The sequence below is a fragment of the Nansenia antarctica genome (genome assembly GCF_963989245.1).
Source record: "Nansenia antarctica genome assembly, chromosome: 4".
NCBI lineage: Eukaryota > Metazoa > Chordata > Actinopteri > Argentiniformes > Microstomatidae > Nansenia > Nansenia antarctica.
In genome coordinates this window covers 27,807,804-27,828,100 of record NC_137689.1, presented here as the reverse complement: position 1 = coordinate 27,828,100, position 20,297 = coordinate 27,807,804, and the positions used below count along the sequence as shown (strand labels likewise).

Sequence of the window (20,297 nt, the reverse complement as noted above, 5' to 3'; positions counted from 1 at the left end):
CACACAGTGTCACTCAGTCACAAGGCTCCTTGTTTTAATAACACAATGAAAGATGACTGTTAAGGGTGCTGGCTCAGATATTTTCCTTTTCCATTGTTCTTTCGAGCACTGTTTCAGCCACTAGGGTGGCTGCCTAACCAGGATAGCCCAGAACAGCTCAGCTGGGTTCAGCTCGGTTCTGCCCTGTAGTGTGAATGAGGGTTAAGAGCACAGTTCTGGTGGCTCGACGCTGCTGATGTGGATGTCTCAGCTAGAAAGAGTCACAGGTGTACCTGACAATAGCTTGGAGAAAAAGGGCAGCCCTGCTAAATCATAGAAGCTTTTATGAATACACTTTAACCAAGAGAATTAAAAAATCAAGGCACGATAACAAAGCAAGCCTAATGGAAAATACGGGGATGGAACAGAGAGTGTGTGAGATTGATTGTGAAGCATTAGGAAGCCCAATCGAGCCCTGAGAGTGCGGCTGAGAGTCACGCAGGGTGACCCTGACCATCTGTTCAGCCGGTGGCGGGGACAGGAGCCCCCTCAGGTGCGGCGGCGAGCCTGTCAGGGAGATGAACACACACAGCCAAGGACAGAGGCCGATCCTCTAGTGTCGGCGAAAAGGTGAAACGTGTTGGTTTGTGCTTTGCTGCCCTCTTCGGTCACACTGAAAACGTATGCATAATGGACCTATGGCTAAGCCACGGCCCCTTTGAGAACTCGGACAGACAAACAACGCTTCACTGACAGTGACTGACTGACTGACCGACCGTGACTTTTCGAATGAGCAAACACATATCCTCGTAGCGAAATTTAACCTGGATTAACGACCATACCGGATGTTTTAGGAAGTTCTTTGTTTGTACCAAATAGAAACCTTTATCTCTGCTTGAGTCTGTCTGAGACATGTGAAACAACCTAACCATCGGGTTCTTTTATCAGTAGCGAGCCAATAGTGCCACGTTTTGACTCACGTAGAAATGTATTGATAATGAAATACAAATGGATTCTGTTTGGACGTCGTTGTAGAGTGATATTGTGATGTTATTGTTTACACAAGGCCTGTCAAAAGATTATTGAGCAGTAAATGTTCTACAGCCTCCACAAGCTACTGAGGGGTAGACTCAGGGTAGAACATTTCATCTTTTCCGCCTGGATTCAAGTCATTCTTATAAATTCAGGGTTCAACAAAATGCTTATAGGGATTTCCTGGATTGCTAATTTAGCCAGTGTCTTCAAAATGTGCTAAATGCAAATTGATAACAAAATGTTAACCCGGTCTTGTACATTAACCATTTAAAAGTCACAACGGTTGATTGTCAAGAGTATGAGTCAAGTGGATTTCATGCCTACAAATGTATTATAAAATGTACAAGGAATTTTAAAGTGGAGCTAGGAAGTAATAATAATAATAATAATAATAATAATAATAATTCATTGTATTTATATTGCGCTTTTCTGGGGCTCAAAGATGCTGACAATAATTATGGGAAAAACAGAAAACACAGAAACAACAAGCATCAGATAACATCAGAGTTAACGAACAGCACAGGGAACAATTAACACAGCAATGTCCACGGAGGGAGGGGGGTGGCAGGGTTTGGGGAGATGGTTAGGGTTAGGGGAGGTTGTATGCATGGGAGAACAGGTAGGTTTTGAGGTGGGATTTAAAAGTGGAGAGGGAGGGTGAGTCTCTGAGTGGCTGGGGGAGAGAGTTCCAGAGGCGGGGTGCAGCTCGTGAAAAAGCACAGACTCCGAAGCCTTTGAGTTTCGAGGGTGGGACAGTGAGGGGAACAGTGGATGAGGATCGGAGGGTACGGGTAGGGCGGTGGGGGAGAAGGTGGTCAGTCAGGTAAGGCTATGGAGGGCCGGCTATGGAGGGCCTTGTATGTGAGAAAGTATGTGAGCTCCTCTATGCTCTATGGTTGTTGTTCCAAGGGTAAATGGTAATTGGACTGCACTTATATAGCGCCTTTTTTGCTCCCCCCAAGCTGCTCCAAAGCGCTTTACAACGGCCTCTCATTCACCCATTCACACACACATTCACACACCAATGGCGGCAAGCTGCCATGCAAGGCGCCGGCCCGCTCACTGGGAGCAATTTTGGGGTTCAGTGTCTTGCCCAAGGACACTTCGACATGAATGAATGAATGAATGAATGGTCTTTATTGTCATTAATACAGTACAGGTACCATACAACGAAATGTAGGAGGGGGGGCTCCCCTGGTGCTTGGAAAAAAGACTAAAAACAAGAGAGCCAAGGGTAAAATAAAAAAGAGAAAAGAGCTGGTTGACATAAATAAAGGCTATGTACACTATCTACTATACTATACTACTATACTATACAATAAAACACTGTGCTGTACACTATGCTATGCTATAAATATCCTAACTTTTTCCTATATCTGAACCATATGTACACATGGGTTGTCATATTGCACATAATATTTGTTGCACATTCATTAAAGTGTCGCAGTTAGCAGGTTTAGAATGTTCACAGTTGTATTACAATATTGCACTTATGTTTACAATCTAGTAGCTGCCATCAAATTGTCTAGATTGTCCAGGGCCTAGAACCTAGGTCTTTGCTGTGTTCAGGGCCTGAATGGCCCTAGGGTAGAAGCTGAGCTTCAGTCTGTTTGTCCGTGCAAACATGGTCCTGAACCGCCTGCCTGAGCGCAGCCGAACAAAGACATGTGGCCAGCCGGGGCTCGAACCGCCGATCTGCCAACCTTGTGATCATTAGGCGGCGACTCTTTTTATTTTATTTATTTTTTTATAATAAAAATATTCTTTTAAATACAATCATAGCTATACATATTCATACATGTTAATTTTATAGCCTTCATTGTATTCTAATTCAAATAAAATAAATTTAAAAACCAATAAATAAAACAAAACACACCCATTGTCACGACCAGAGGGCGGAACCCAGACGCAGACAACGGAGAACAGGTAGTACAACAATAATAGTGATTTATTGTAGGGTTGGGGTGTTAGGGGAATCAGGCTGGAGGTAGGTAGAACAGGCAGGGGGTCAGGCAGGCGGAGTGGTCGGCAGACAGGCAGGGGGTCAGGCAGGCGGAGTGGTCGGCAGACAGGCAGGGGGTCAGGCAGGAGGAATAGTATTAGGCAGGCAGGGATCAGGCAGGGAGCAGGGTAGTCAGGCAGACAGGAGGTCGGCAGGCAGGGAATCCTTAAACGGGGAACAGGGAGAATAGGGTTAGGCTAGGGTAACGGGTAACGTATAGAGTAGAGGGAACGAACACTGGGACCAACCATTAAGTGGCTACGATCTGGCGTAGACTGGAAGCAGGAGCAGGGCTTAAGTAGGAACCAGTCGCGGTCTTAATCGGCCACACCTGGCACCACTGATAGACGGCTGATGAGCCGGGGGCGGAGCTGGGGGCGGAACTGTGACACCCATACCATTTTGGTATGAGATAAATCCATCTATTATTCAGTCAGTCCTTCATAACCAAAATAACCCTTTAATATAAATCAATAACAAATGAATGCAACAATAAAAACCAAAAACCATCTTCAAAAATCTAAATCAAACTCCAACCCTCCATCCACCCCCACCCTTATAAACCCACAATCCCTAATAAACAACTTCTCAAAATCTTTTTGCCCTGTCTTGTGCATCAGTCCCACATTCTTCCTGACCGATCCCTCAAAGACTTTCCACACCGTTATCCACTTTCCCTCAAATCTTGCTAAATTTCTCCTCAAATAAATTGCATACCTAGCCTGTGATAATACATAATTTAAACACCATATATTCACCCCCCTCCTCTTTCCCTCCACCCCAAAAACCACCAACCTCCTCCACTCCTGCATCCCCACCACCTCCACCCCCCAGTGCTTCTTCACTAGTCCTTTCAACCTTTCTTCAAATCCCTTCATTTCTCTACATTCAAAAAGCATATGCATTAAGTTCTCATCCTGTATCCCACACACATCACACTCCCTCGAAACTGTTCTGTCTACCTGATGCAACACCACCTTAGTATAAACCCTGTTATGCCTGAGCATAAAATCAAAATGTGTACATTCTAAACTATTATATTTCAAAAATAAATTCCTCCATATATTCTTCACCTCCAATCCTGGGAACACCTGCCTCCACACCTTCTCTGCCGCAGGCTCCTTCACTCTGCTCTCCAACAGTGCCCAGTAGCACTCCTTCACCTTAACAGCTGAGAAGTCCCGCACTGTTTCCCCTTTCCCTAGTCTTAACCTAGGTAACTCTGTTTGCTCCTTCCCTCTTAACTCCCTATCTAACCTCCTCACCCACTCCCCTGGTATACTCTGCTTTATTTTATTATACATGCTCACTATTTCTCCCTTTCTCATCTCCTCATCTGTTTCCCTAACAACTTCTATAATTGCCTGCTCTGATAGGAACCCTGGCACTACCTCATACCTAAAATCCCTTACTCTAATCAGTCCTGCCCTCAAATAACTCCTAGACTCTAACATTTTCCCCTCTCTTCTTATTACCAGGTTCAATAAAACTGGAACATTTAGTATCTCCCCTCTCTTCTCACACTCATATCCTACCCCAGGCAAAAAACTACCCCAGGCTTTAAACACCTCTTTATAGAATTCCGGCACCCTATCATACATCCGTGCTTTAAAGCACATCAACAACCCATAATCCCCACCCCCCCCCCCACATCTATGTACCCATTCCCTAAAGCAGGCCTATTCAATTAGCGGCCCGGGGGCCGCATGCGGCCCAGAGGCGACCCCCGATTGGCCCAGCCATAAAAGCAGAGAAAAATGTATTTCGCGAGTGTTCAGAAATTCATGCAGAAATGTCTACAATAGTAGCCTACAGAACGTGAATATAACACTCTAAACAAACTAAGCGGGGAGCTTAAAACAACAATAGATAATGGCTACAATTAATTTTATTCGCTCCACTTCGAGCCTCCAACATCGCTTATTCCGCAAGCTGCTGTCAGAAATGTCTGCTGAGCACCACGAGCTGCTTTTGCATAACGACGTCAGGTGGCTGTCCAAAGGCAAGGCACTGGAGCGTTTCTGTGATCTCAGAGAGGAGATTACAACTTTCCTCCGCAGCAGCAAGCAAACGAAGGCAGAAACACACTTGAATCGCATACTGGACGACAACTTCATGGCTGATGTCTGCTTTCTGAGCGACATATTCATGAATGACCTAAATGTGGGGCTACAAGGCAGAGACAAAACTGTGATTGATCTTGTGGAACAGGCGCGTTCCAAGTCAAACTGGACCTTTTCGCGGCAGACTTCTGCACCGGCAGAATGCTGCATTTTCCTACGCTCCGCAAATGCGTCTCATCCCTGGCACAAATCACAGATGTGATGACTGTTTTCATTGCGAGGTTGAAAGAGAACTTTGCTGGTCGACTGGATGGACTTGCTCTGCCCGCAGAGGTGATGGGCTTTGCCAGAGACCCGTTCACTGCTGTAATAGAAGGGGACTTATCCACCAGAGGAAAGGGAGTGGTGTCTTCCATACTCGAACTTATTGACATGCAGTCATCCGTAACCATGGCACAGGAGCTTCGCAATGGACCGTAATGGACCTGCGAAGTTTTGTAGTGCACCAGTTCCCTAACGTTAAGAAAGTAGCAATCCATGTGCTCAGTATGTTTGGATCAACATACACCTGTGAAGCAAGCTTTTCACACATGAACACAAGGTTGTTTGTATTTGTATTTTCCTTTAATGTGCTCTCTGTTGTTGCTCAATTCGACTACTTTCTGATGTCTTCTGATAATTATATTATGTATGTATCTGACTGCTGCATCTATATATTGCGGTTGGGTTGTAGTGGTGGGTTGTGGAGTGATGACGGGCTGTGTGTGTGAGTGTGTAGGTGCTTTGTATTGTTATTTGTTATGCGTTACTATTATGTTTGTATTGTTATATGTGAGGACTCCCTCGAAAATGAGAAGATTCTTCTCAAGGGGCTTACCTTAATAAACAATCTCAAATAAAATAAAAAGCAGCTCTCGTTGTTCCCTGACTGACAGTACTCTTCACCAATGCCTTCGGATTGCATTGACATCTTATGAGCCAAATGTCACTGCTCTTGTTCAGAATAAAACATGTCACTTCTCACACTAAGAAAGTCAGCAGGGTAAGATTAGATTAGATTAGATTCAATTTTATTGTTTAACTGTAACTGTAACTTGTTTAATTGTGCACTCAAGGTGTATTTTCATTCAGTTAAAAGCACTTTGTGCCTGGGTCAGCTATGACCAACATTTTTATTTTACAAAAGGACTTTTTTATTTATTGGTATACTACTGTACACTTTTTTATGCACTTTAAGATGTGCATGGGTCAGTTGAGACCAACATTTTGTTGTTTTACCTAAAAAGTGAAAAAAGTATTGCTATTAGGTTCTGTTCAATTACAGCTCTTTTATTGTGTTCAGTCAAGTCTTTTTGACGTGCCTGTGTCAGATGTTACCGAATTTAAAAGGAAAACTATAAATAAACTGCTTGTATGTCATTAGGCCTACATTCATTTGTGTTGGTTTGAAATGTGTCATTACCTGGTGCCTAGGCTACTGGCCGCTGAAAATGTCTGGCCCAGCTAAATTTCTTGGTTTTCAAATCTGGCCCAACCGAATTTGTAATTGAATACCCCTGCCCTAAAGTATCCTTTCCATCCATGTCCTTCCTCCCCATACAAAAACCTTTTGACTGTTCTGACTCTCATTGCCCTCATCTTTACCTCCAAATCTACCAGTTTCAACCCTCCTTCATCATAATCTGCTACTAGTACATCATACGCTATTTTAACCCCCTTTCCTCTCCACAAAAAATCTGACACTAACATCCTGGTTTCTTTTAGAACCCACATTCAATACACCTAATACATACATACATATTTTGACATTAACAGTGCATTAACAATTACAACTTTTCCCTTCAGTTTCATGTTCCTTTGCTTCCAATAATTCAATGTTGTTCTTATTTTATTCAAAACCCCTGTCCATGTGTAATCAACAGCCTCCCTGTCATCCTCTCCAAGATATATCCCCAACACTTTTATCATCCCCTTTACAATTTTCAAATCAAAAACACAATTGTCTGTATTCACTCCCCCTATACACAACATTTCAGACTTGTCAACATTCACTTTTGCACCAGAAGCCTTTCCATATATCTTTACACACCCCATTATTTTGTTCACACTATTTACATCCCTGACAGTACATGTCGTGTCATCTGCATATTGATCATTTCTAGTAATACTGGGCGTGACGGATCATTCCTAAATTTCACCCCCCTTGTTACATCTAACCTATCCACCACCACCACATTATAATCCCCAACCATAATACAATTCCCAACACATTTCTCTTTCAAAGATTAAAAAAAAACGTTTCTATATTTATCCACATTTGGTGCATATATGCAATACAGTGCATACTCAATCCCTTGATGTTCAAACCCCACTCCCACTACGCTTCCCTCATTGTCATTCATTATGTTCCTTACATTATTCACCACCCCATTCTTTACCAAAATAGCCACCCCACAAGCATACACTGTTCCATTGCTTACATACACTTGTCCATTCCACCTCCTTCTTACCTCTTCCATTATGTCCTCTGTCCAATGCGTCTCATGGAGGCATATGATTTCCTCCTTGTATGCTGCCAACACATCCGTCCAGGCCCTGAACACAGCAAAGACCTAGGTTCTGGGCCCTGGACAGTGTGGACGGATTGATGGCAGCTGCTGGACTGAAAAAATCAGGTGTAGTGCTGAGGCACAAATATGTACATTTCAAGCCTGCAAACTGCGACACTTTAAATAAATGTGCAATAACACTATTGTGCAATGACAACCCTAGTCGTCTATCTGTACAGTATAGTACAGTGGATAGTGTACATAGCCTTTATTTATGTAAACCAGCTCCTTCCCTTCTTGTGAGTTTTTTAAAAGTTTTTTTTTCTTTCCTAACACCAGGGGAGCCACCCCTCCTAAATTTCGTTGTTTGGTACCTGTACTGTAGCAATGACAATAAAGACCATTCATTCATTCAGTCATTCATTCATTCAACACAAGCTCCATCTTCTTCCTATCTCTGAGTCCATTTGTGTTGACAGCAACAACCCTGACCATAGTCAAGATACAAATTTTTTTTTAACACATGCACCCCCATGTCATTTTCCTATAGCCACCTTGGTCTTCTTCCCTCGTGCTTTTGCACCCCTTCCCGATCTTGTCCTCACCCTCTGTACATCCGCATATAGTCCTTCATCGGAACCTTTTCTTTTTCCCACGCCCTCTGTTGAAGGCCCTGCCTCATCCATTTCTCCATCTCTTACTGCATTATCGAAGCTGGCTCCAATCCCCTCTCTCTCTTTACCCTCCACTTCCACCGAACCAGGCCCCTCCGCTCCTCCCTCCACTTCCGGCTCCAACTGCGTCTCCTCCACCACCTCAGCTTGTCCTCCTCCCTCCGTCATGTCTTCATGGCTCCTTTCCCCACCTTCTCCTTGTGTCTCCACCTCTTCCTCCTCCACCACCTCCTCTTCCTCCTCTCCCACCATCTCCTCTTCCTCGTCCCCCTCCACCTCCACCTCTTCCACCTCCACCTCCACCACCTCCTCCTCCTCCTCCTCACTCTCTCTCCTCCATCCCCTCCTCTCCTTCCAATGCATTCACGTGCATAATGTCCTCGTTTGTTACATTTGAAACACATGAACTCCGGGCATTCTCGTAATACATGTCCTGGCTTAATGCACAGCCTACATACCCTTACTTGCTTATCGTGGATCACCCTAAAGTGATCCACTTCAACCAGGGTCTCAAACTTCGTAGAGTACGGCAAAGACCTCACCTCTTCTGTGAATTTCACTTTCATGTACCGAGTCCCGTCTGCTATGTCCGTTCCCGGCCAAGTCCTTCTTTTGATCGGTGACACCGCTTTCACCCCCCACGACTCCAGCCTCTGCCTGATCACGTCGTCTTTCAAATAAACCGGGAGATTCAAAAACGAGACCACCATCTCATCCACTGCCAAGTCCTTTCCCATTATCCTTACATTTTTAATCAGGAATCCATCTGTTAGCTTGTCCTTCCCTCTCCTTGATGACAGGGTAATTTCATATTTCCGGTCTCCTTTCGACCGACAGCCCTCGACATTTCCACACACCTCCTTTATTCCTCTTAGCATTTCCATCACCGTAATGTTACTTCCATGCTCCAGTCCCACCTCCACCGTCAGGCTCGCGTCGTACCGTTTATCCGTATTCCTTTCATCATTGTCCATTCCGTTCGTTGTGTTTGTTGCCATGTCGTCCGTCCTTAGAAGCCCCCGATCAGCACGAAGCTGTCGGGGTACTCAAAACCAAAACTCACTTAAACTTAGATGTTATAACGTTCGATTGATTTGCCAAAATCGCTTGAAAACTTCCTCAGACCAAACGCAAGTTTGTATCTGTTCACCTCTCGCTCATGCGCAGACGGCGGCTCTACCTCCTGCGCCACAGCCGCCCCATAAGGGAACTGTGGTCAGACATGTGGGTGTGACTTCATCGATGTGAGCTAAGGTGAAGGCAGATAACACTGTGTATTATGGGTACATGAGTGAAAATAATGGAAATAGACATTTCGGTCTGTTGGAGATGAGAGTTGTGTTTTTTTCACGATTTGGCCCGACCAGCATGTACTAGTGATACATGCTTGTTTTTTCCTCTCAGAGTTTGTCGGCCTTGACAATCTCTCTACCGGGGAGGGAGACGGCTCGTCCTCACCACACTTGACACATCTTGACATTAATGAGGTATAGTCATCGTGATCACAGAATCTCTTGTTGCTAGGGGGTCCTGTTGCTATCCCCCTCCGTAGCTGCCAACAGACCTCTCTCTCTCTCTCTCTCTCTCTCTCTCGCAAGAAGAATTTCCTGGTTGCTAAGGACAAGCTCACTGTTGCTAATAGGAGCCACTCCATATCCTCTCCCTGTCTCAAAGTCTTCCTGGTATCTTTTGTTCCGCCCGCCTGGCCGCGTGTCGGTACGGAGTGTGTGTGTTAAGTCGACTGTCTGGACAACAGGACAGCGGCTTGCTAAAAGTGGCCCCGATCCTACCTCTACACATGGAATAATGTGTCTCTATGATGGAGCGATGGATCGATTTGGATTGATTGAAGTGTCGTCGCACCTTCAGGTTGTGGTCGTGGGCTTAGAGGAGTAAGACTCAACGTAAACTAAGCATGTTCGTCCCTAAACTATGCGTGTTCATCCAAGTCTTCGTTGAGCTTCAGCACAATCAGATGCTGAATGATACGTTCTTTTACACGACACAACTGCAGCACATTTTTACAATGACGGTATGAACCAAAATAGACAGGGACAATTCCTGTGGAAATCCCCCACCCCGGGCCACTCCACTGTATTCCCCGGCGAGGACCGCGTTTCTCTAGCTCACCCAGGGGCCGAGCTAACTAGCACTAGCTAACTAGCGCTAGCTAACTAGTTAGCGCTAGTTAGCTAACTCCCCTGCACCCCCGGCGAAGACCGCGTGTCTTTATGTCACTTAGAGGCCGAGCTGTGGCGTTTTGAATATTGGCCCATTCATTGTCTATGGGATTTTTTGTCCACTAAACAGGGCACTGTGGGTAAACCCTATGTAAACCGGATAATTGTCGTACAAGCGACACGAGTTGGAACGAGCCAATGTCCACCGAGCGCCAAAGCTGTGGGACGAGAAGCCGGTGCAAATTCTGCTATAATAACAAATAAAGCAAGCAAGAAGAAGAAAGTATATGTACTATACTAATAAGTGCTGCTTGCTACTGCAAAAAACACAACAGATATGATTTGCGGATGGGCTACAAGATCAGGATAGAGGAAGATGAATGCGTGGAGGTTTGGTTGCATGATATTCTAGGATTGACTCAGTCTGACACTCCTTTCCCTCTCAGTCCTGCTTAACTGCGGTGTTTACTACGACTGTCCCTGTCCCCTGTAGCCCATCCCCACCAGTCCCAACAGCGACTCCAACACCCCGCCCAACAGCATGGGAACCATGGGGATGTCCTCTACGCTGGACGGCGGCCATGACGTCTTCATCCTCTCTCCTGTCTCAGGCCTCTACGGCCACAGGTAAGCCTGGTTAACCATACAACCAGTCATACAACCAGTCATACAACCAGTCATACAACCAGTCATACAACCAGTCATACAACCAGTCATTGCGCCTCCAATTTTGCTTGAGCAAATATTGCTGAGGGGAAAAATTCCCCCAAAAGATTTAATAACTCAAAATACTCCACAGTATGATTGTGTTTGAACTCGTCTTTAACAATATTTCTGAGAAAACGTATTCTTTTTAATAAAACAGCCTTTTGCAGTATTTAAAAAACTCCCAATGGATTGAATGAGAATTACGTCTCATCGTGTCTTAAAATATTTCTTCTTCTATCACGACGACTGCCAATGGCCCCTGGCCTTTGCTAGATTACTCTTCCTGCTACGACTGGTGAATTGATGATTCACGTGCTTAGTCACAAATGTATCGATTGTAAGTCGCTTTGGAATAAGGCGTCTGCTAAACGCCAAAAATATAAATGTAAGATGGCTGACTTTAGTTTTTTGGCTCAAGGAGCAAATTGGAGCCCTTTAGCTCACTTGAGTGCTCTAGCACCTTGCCTGCCTGTCTGATCTGCTCCCCCCCCCTCCTTACCTGTCAATCACAGAGACGAGATTGGCATCATGTCATGTGACGACATCAGCAAGTACAGTCTGGATAAGATGGCCATGAAGGGCTCGGAGTCGCCCAGTTTCTTCCTGGACCATGAGGGGGGCAAGTACTTCACCCTGGTGGAGGAGGAGTGTCTGGGCCTGAGCCAGGACTACGACCGGGGCCGCTCCACCGGGGTCCGGAGGAGGGACAGGACACCCACCCACGGTGAGGCCAACCAACCAACCACCATCATCCCTGTGTGCCAGGAATGGAATGTCAAATGCAAAGGGTGGAATGTCTCTGACGCCACCCTGTTGATGTTGAGATTTCAAATGGTTAGGGGAACTGTTGGTGGTTTAAGTCAGGGTTAAGGTTAGGGTTAAGGTGGGGGTTAGGGCTAGTGGTTTAGGTCAGGTTTAAGGTTAGGGTTAAGGTGGGGGTTAGGGCTAATGTTGTGGTTTAGGTCAGGGTTAAGGTTAGGGTAACGGTAGGGGTTAGGGTTTAGGGTTAGGGTTAATGTTGTGGTTTAGGTCAGGGTTAAGGTTAAGGTTAGGGTAACGGTAGAGGTTAGGGTTTAGGGTTAGGGTTAATGTTATGGTTTAGGTCAGGGTTAGAGTTTAGGGTTAGGGTTAATGTTATGGTTTAGGTCAGGGTTAGAGTTTAGGGTTAGGATTAGGGTTGTGGTTTAGGTCAGGGTTAAGGTTAGGGTTAGGATTAAGGTAAGGGTTCAGGGTAGGGACATATCCCAAGGATCCCCACCTATCGTCAACCGTGCTGGAATGTCAGAGAGATATCACTGCAAGGTTGAATCCCAGGTGGGGGGAGGGGGGGGTTTCCTTCTATTATTCATAGTATTAATGTTCCACAGAAACCACTCACACTGCCCCCCCCCCATCCTCACTGTCCCCCCCCCACACACACATCCCCATCGCCCTCTCTTCATCATTAACAGCACTGCAGCAGGATGACTGGCGAGGATGACGTCACCCCCCCCCCCCCCTCCCCCCCACACAGATCAGACCCCTCCCCTCAGCATGTCTCTGTCTGTGTCTGCAGAACAGCGATGAGCTCATAACGTTCGATATCAGGTTGTGAATGCCAGGAGGACTCTGGGTCTAGACCGACATGCTGCCCACACTCCGGGACAGCAGCAGCAGCAGCAGGAAAGTCAAGTGTCTGCCAGCCAGCCAGCCCCCCTCCCTTGAAAAAACAGTACAGTACTGTGTTCTCTCTCCCTCCCATCCCTCTCTCCCTGGACCGAGAGGTTGGCCAACGCATTGTCTGTGGTCCCTGGCTCGGCCTGTTGAGTTCAGAGGAGGCTGGAAGGGGGGGGGGGGGGGGGGGTCCTTTTTCTCCCCACCCTCCTCTCCTCCCTCCCCCCTGTGTTGAAGCTAGCGGTAGTTGCGGCGGGGCCCTGTGTGTGTGTGTGTGTGTGTTTGTACAGTGTGTAGTGGTGCAGAGATAAATCCCTTTTGGCCCCGTGCTCCGGCGGTGGAGTGTTTCTCATGTTAACAGCCTGCCAGGGAAGTGATGGTGGCGGTGGATCACTTCCAAGCCTCGTAATGGCTCCAGGCAGGGGTACGCTACCCCACTACCCCTCTCTCTCTGTCTGTCTGCTCATCTCGGGGTCTGTTTGTGGAGGCAACATGTGCCATGACTAGCCCCCGCTCGCCCCCCCCCCCCCCCTCCCTCACATTAACACGTTCACCAAGCCTAATGAGGCGCTCTCCACTCTTCCACACTCCTCAGAAGAACTCTGGGTTCACCTAGGTGATGTGCAATCACTTCTTGAATCTTAATGATATATTTTTTAAAAAGACTTATTTTTACCCCCCCCCCCCTCCGCCCTGCCTGCACTGTAGAATTTGTCTTCCACAGACACACACGTGCACACACACACACACACACACACACGTGCACTCTCAGTTGTCTCTCGCCGTCTCCTCTCTCTCACACCACCGTCTGTCTGTCTCTCTCTCTCTCTCTCTCTCTCTCTCTCTCTCTCTCTCACACACACACACACCACCCTGTTCCTCTGTCTGTCTTTTCTGTCTGTCTGTCTGTCTGTCTGTCTGTCTCTCTCTCTCTCTCTCTCTCTCTCTCTCTCACACACACACCACCCTGTTTTTCTGTCTGTCTGTCTGTCTGTCTGTTTCTCTCTCTCTCAGTGTGACAGCCCCCCCCCACACACACACACACACTTGCACCTCTCCACTCTGCCCTCAGCCTCTCCAGCTCTCCCTCCACGCTCCACACGTCAGCTGACATGCTCCCTCGGACTTCTTTCCAGGTGACCTCAGGCCAGTTTCCATGCCAACGGATTGCAACTGGATGGCAGAGCCAAAGGAGGCAAATATGTCCAAGAGGGGTAGCAGAGGTGGGTCCTTAAGTTCAGGGAGCAGGGAGACCCACGAGAGCCTTGACTGGGGGAAGAAAATAGCTTTGTCTCAGTGCATTTGAGAAGTACAGTATACAACCCAAATTCACTTCACTCACTGTCCTTCAACATACTGGACGACTCACCACAAGTTGTTCGGCAACCTTCTATCTATTTATTTCAAGCTGTCCTCTGTGCCACAATTTCTGGCGTAGAGTTTGGGATGGTTTCCTAAGATAGGACCACACAAAATCAAACAGAAACATAGTAGAAACATACTAAACAACACATAGAAACTATGTTCAAAATGGCACTGTATACAAAGACGAAGCTATCGTATTAATGACATTAAAAGGAAAGGTGTTCTCGGTTGGAAATGTGTGATCTTTCTCTAAAGCCGGTTCTTTTTATCCAGAAATAGTTTTATTACAGAGCTCACAATTTCCACTCACCCCGAGACATCAGTTGACCTTTGTCAGGTCAATACTAGACACCACACCACAACAAAAAAACTAACCCTAACCCATCAACTTCATTTGTCAAAATCCAATTAAATCACCCCCCCAAAAAGGTACAGTCAGGCATTCATTGTAATAACCCCCCCCCCCCCCCCCCCAAATGTTTGTAGGAGACTATGCGTGGCAGTGAGATGTATTTCAGTGTTGGTTTAGTTAGGAGGAAACTATGTGTAGCAGTGAGGTTCAGTGGGTTGAGCGATAGCATCTCAATCTCATGACCTGTATTATAAATAGACGGCACAGATAATACAGGTCATATCCGCCCCCCCCCCCCCCCCACACACTCCCCCGCGTCTGAAAACACCCTCTATCCAGGCCTGCCCTTGCTATGCTGAAGAGGTCATGTACCAGAGGTTGGTTTTTGTGGAAAAACGACGCAGGTCTGTGTGAGGGAAAGATGGAACCACATGGGAAAGCCACTCAGAGCTCCTCTTGGTTTGCCTCCAAACCACCAAGTAGTATCAGTACATGGATGTTCAAGACGTGTGTGTTTTTCCTTCCAAATGTTGTTCATCTTCACCCTCGGTAAGAGTTTGTGTGTGTGTGCCATCAGATGTTTCAATGTGATCCCGTGGCCTCCAAATTGAAAGAGTCGACAGCCATTCTTGACCTCCGAAATGACAAAACCGTGTGTCCGCCTTTCTTTCTTACGTAATTTTACTGTCATCTTACGACATTTTTCGACAACCTTTCTCTCTTTTCCTTCCCACGCCTGTCTTAGGGGGGCGGCTATGTCTCAGGAGGTAGAGTCGGCGTCTAATGATCGCGAGGTTGGCAGATCGGCGGTTCTAGCCCCGACTGGCCACATGGTGACACACAAGGTGTCCTCAGGCAAGACACTGAACCCCAAATTGCTCCCAATGAGCGGGGCTAGCGGGGCTAGCTTGCCGCCATTGGTGGCGAATGTGAATGTGTGTACGAGAGGCCGTCGTAAAGCGCTTTGGAATAAGGCCGCTATATCAGTGCTGTCCGTTTCCCGTTTGTCTTAGATTCGGACAACTCCCTCCTACGTTACCTGAGCGATGACAAGATCCTGGTGATCCAGGAGGAGGAGATATCCCGGGAATGCAAGCGGGACACGGGCCGGCGTTCCCGCAAGAAGAGCCACAACCCCAGCAGCCCCAGCTATCCCATCAGCCCCTCCATGCTGATCCCTCCCGTCAGGCTGGACTCAGGACCCCCCGAGGGGCTGCCCTTCTCACTGCCCGAGAGCAACACCGTGCCGATGTACCACGTGAGTCAACTCAAGCTCCTAGCGATCTATTACACTCTCGGCCCCCGAAACGATTTCATGCATTAAAAAGGATGGTTTGTTGACTCTTTTACACAGACGTAGGTCGTAGGCCACTTTTTTTTTTTTTAAGTTTCAAAACCCACTTATATAGGATGGCATTTTTATACGTTGTTTTCTCTTTTTACTTGTGATATCTGTATTGATTTGATAATTTGATCATTCGTTGATTTGATCATTTTATCGTTCGTTTTATTGCTTTTGTGAAGTGCTTGTTTCCATTTTATGAATTACATTTTATTTGTTGGCTGTTTACTTGCTGTGTTATGCAATATACAACCAAATGTACTGTGAAGCACTTTGTGACTGCAGTCTTGATAAGTGCTATACAAATAAATAAAGTCAAGTCAAGAAGGCATATGTATCCTGATCCAATGATTAATGCCAGATGAATTCGACCTATTTGTTTCTACTGTGTTAGAATGATCTTACAGATGTCCGGCAAAAGGACACTGTTATTTGGAACCAACCCTTTTTTTTTTTTAGGTCACAGCCGTTAGATAAGAAGTGAGTCAGAAGTGTGTGTGTGTCGCCCACACTAACCTGTTTGCTCAACCAGAGACGCCCCGTGCCTCTCTGCTGCTGCCACTGATCTGCCAGCCCAGGCACAACAGGAAACACGGGCCTCCCACTGAGATGACAGTGTCTCTCTCTCTCTGTCTCTCTGTCTCTCTGTCTCTCTCTCCTCTCTCTCTCTCTCTCTCCTCCCTCTCTCTCTCCTCTCTCTCTCCTCCCCCTCTCTCTATCTCTCTCTCTCTCTCTTCTCTCTCCACTCTCTCTCTCTCTCTCTCTCCTCTCTCTCTCTCTCTCTCTCTCTCTCTCTCTCCTCTCTATCCTCTCTCTCCTCTCTCTCTCACCCCCCCCCAATCCCCCTCTCTCTGATCTGCTGACATGTTCTCTGTCTCCCTGTAGAGAGCTGGAGACACCCTGAGAGCTGAGACAGACAGGTGAGAAAGTGTTTCAGCATTGACTTATCTAGTGACTGGTGTCCAGTGTGGTTCTGGGTTGTACATTGTTAGGTAGTGTTCTGTAGTAACATGTTGTAATCTCTATTGATTTCAGGAAGGATATAATATACCATATTATGGTAATGCAGCATAGGCACTGTCAAGTAATTCAGTTTTACAGTACCGTTGAAACTGTAATGACTGACCTACATATATTTCGTGTTTATTACATTTATTTGACAGGCACAATGTTCAACAAAAACATGTAAACAATAACAACGATAAAAACAAGTTCTTTGAAGAAACTCTGTGTGCTTGCAAAGTCTTATTTTGGTAGTGGGAAAAGGTTTCAAAGATGTTTCGATACATAGATAGATTTACTGGGAAAGTTGAAAGAAAGTGATATAGTGTTATTATCGTAGTGGATAAAGTTAGAGATGATTTGATTTGTTGGATGGATTGATAGAATGTTTGATAGAGAGATTGAGAGATTGAACGATGAGTCTGAACTTCAGTGGAGTGGGTAGAGAGTTGGTTGGTGGAGTGGGTGAGAGTCGTAGAGGTGGTTGGTTAACTAGTTTTTGGAGTTCCAGAAACCTTTTATCAGGGTGTAGTTGAAAACAAGTGAGATAGGTTGGTTAGGTTGGTTGATTGGATGGATGAATGGATAGATGAAAGAGAGGATGGATAGCTGAGAGAGGGGAGGTATACTCACCCATCTTCCGTCAGAGACTGAAGACCCAGCTCTTCAGGCTACACCTTAACTGCTCCTCCAGAGACATCTACTACCCCCTAGCACTGCGTCTCCTGAGACACCTGCTTTTCCCCCAAACTGTGTCTTCTAAGACTTCTACTGACCCCCTTGTACTGTTTCTCCAGTGTCTATAAAAAAACAACCTTTCTTTTTTCTTCTAACAGGATGACTGCCAATGGCCCCTGGCCTGAGCTAGATTACTCTTCCTATTACAACTGGTGAATTGATTATTCACTTGCTTAGTCAAATGTATCGATTGTAAGTCTCTTTGGAATAAGGAGAAGAATAAGTCTGCTAAATTTTTTAAAAATGTAAATGTATACTATATGAAAACAAATAAGAGGTGAATCAGTATGCGTTATACAGAATGAAGCAGTAGAGACTAGTGGAAGGATAATGACCAGACAGGAATGACTGCTATCTCACTTTCTTTCAACTACCCAGCAAATCTATCTCCAGTATGTATAGAAACATCTTCTAACCTTTCCATGACCAGTCTCAGTCGGGTGCTAGAGTTAGCTGTTTCCGTTGAGCTGCAGCCTTATGTGTGCCTACTGTGTGATTTCCTACCCCCCTGTGTTGTGGTGGAGCGTGCTCGTGTCACTTGCTGGAAACAGAGGTTCAGATGTGTCAAACTCCTGCAGTTCAAGTTTCAGTTTCAACATTCAAGTTTTATTGTTACGTCACATTACACAAGTTTAAGAGAGTCAAATTCTTAGGCTTCGGTTCCTGACATTGCAGCAATGCAAGACAATAAGGCGATAGGCAAGATAAGTCAAGATCAAATAGAGTGACAATAGTACAAGACATAAATGAGACAATTGGACAAGTGACAAGTTGTGGGAGACAAATAGACCAACAAGACAGGATCCAATTAGTAGTACAAATAGTCAAATAAAATAAAATAGTACAAGGAGAATGTCATGAGTATTGCACTCGCTGGCAGTGGATGTGAGAGGTAGTATTGAGTGACTGTGTGCTTAAGGTTAGATAGTGTGTCGGGCTTCCAGTCCACTGCATGCTACTAGAACATAATGCCATTTCCAAAGCTGTTTTTGTTGTATAATCATGATATGTCTGGATTTCGTGAGCTTAGAATTATAAGGTTCTATCTCCGTTTAGGGTAGTTCTGAGATATTGAGCGTCAACATTTTTACATTCCATTATGTTTTGTGAGATGGAACCTTTGTATTTTATTAATAACATTTTTTTTTTAACATTTTAAAAATAACACCACACAGGCATTAATAAACACCTAATGGATCAGATTATGTAATAAACTCAATTTAGACAAAAATGGAGATAGAACCTTATAATTCTAACGTCACGATTTGAATCATTCGTATTACAGCTTTGCTTCTTGATTCTTGGCTTTATGTTGAAATGTGAAAACAAAAGAAAAAAAGAAACGCCCCCCAGGACGTATATATTCCTAGTTCGATTCAAACCTACAACCTTAGTGTTACGTAGCACCATGGTCTACCAACTGAGTCACACATGTCTAAGTATCAAATATACTGTACATAGACTCACATTTCAAAGTCTTCATCTGAGGGAATGATAACAAAAGCGGTGGGAAGAAGATTAAGTGTGATTTATGGATTTCAATGTCTGTAGAAAGCTTAGTGTACCATCTGGCGTCAGCAAAGCTCTGTCCAGATGGGACTGCAGGCCACCCCTGGGGGTGAGAAAGACACAGAAACGGGGTCTAAAGTCTCTTGGGTGCCAAATCCTAACTTTGTAATCCAAGCGTGCATGTAGAATGTTAATCATGTGAATGATGCGTTTATGTGAATAGATTGTTGTGCGTTATACACGCTGCCTCAAGTTAGGATTTATACCTGTGTATGTATTACATTTTCATTGACATTTTTGGCATTTAGCAGATGCCTTATTCAAACAATCGATACGTATGACTAAGCAAGTGAATCATCAATTTCACCAGTCATAGCATGAAGAGTAATCTAGCTCAGGCAAGGGGCCCATTGGCAGTCGTCGTGATAGAAGAAGAAAGATTGATGTCTTTTTTGAACACAGGAGAAACAGTACAAGCGGGGGGAGAAGTAGAACTCTTAGGAGACACAGTATAGTGGGAAGCAGGTGTCTCAGGAGGCACAGTGCTGGGGGGTAATAGATGTCTCAAGAGGAGCAGTTAAGGTGTAGCCTGAAGAGATGGGTCTTCAGTCTCCGGCGGAAGAGGGGGAGTGACTCTGCAGTTCTGACAGCCGTGGGAAGCATGTGGGTATCAGTAGTTAGTTACCCAGTGCAAATGAGCCTGTATCAAAGTAGGAGACCTAGAGAACCTCTATGTATCGTAAAGCTTATTTACTTATCTGTCTTCCCCTCTCATTCTCAGGTATGCTAGTTTTGGCATCGACAGACAAGGAGGCCCACCCATGAGGAAGGTAAATCCTTTGAAACGATTGATGTAGCAGTTGTTCTCCCAAACGAGAATACTTAACTGTACATTGTACTGTGGTAACCCAAAAAAAAGCTGAATATTCCACATGCCATCAGGGACATTGAAATCCACTGTAGAGTACCATACCGTACTGTTAGCTAAAGACTAGACGTTAGCCTTCAGCTAATCCAACTCTCTCCTCTGCCCTCTCACCCTGCAGTCATTTCACTATGCGTCTTTAAGGACTAAACCCAAGAAGAGAACCAAAGGTGAGACACTTTGAGAACATCTCTTGGTGGTTCTGTTGTGTTTTGTCTGTT

General features: G+C 45.5%; 1 protein-coding gene across 1 annotated transcript in view; it reads left to right on the top strand.

The window, feature by feature from the left end:
• Positions 1 to 20,297, top strand: part of LOC308156755 (connector enhancer of kinase suppressor of ras 2) — a gene marked incomplete at both ends in the record, with an annotated part of 70,048 nt that overhangs the window by 38,410 nt on the left and 11,341 nt on the right. The window contains 7 exons of the mRNA XM_080530181.1: positions 10,976 to 11,109; positions 11,703 to 11,914; positions 13,980 to 14,066; positions 15,574 to 15,818; positions 16,788 to 16,822; positions 19,933 to 19,981; positions 20,198 to 20,246. Coding sequence (XP_080386307.1) covers positions 10,976 to 11,109; positions 11,703 to 11,914; positions 13,980 to 14,066; positions 15,574 to 15,818; positions 16,788 to 16,822; positions 19,933 to 19,981; positions 20,198 to 20,246 — 811 coding nt within the window. The remainder of the gene's footprint in view (positions 1 to 10,975; positions 11,110 to 11,702; positions 11,915 to 13,979; positions 14,067 to 15,573; positions 15,819 to 16,787; positions 16,823 to 19,932; positions 19,982 to 20,197; positions 20,247 to 20,297) is intronic.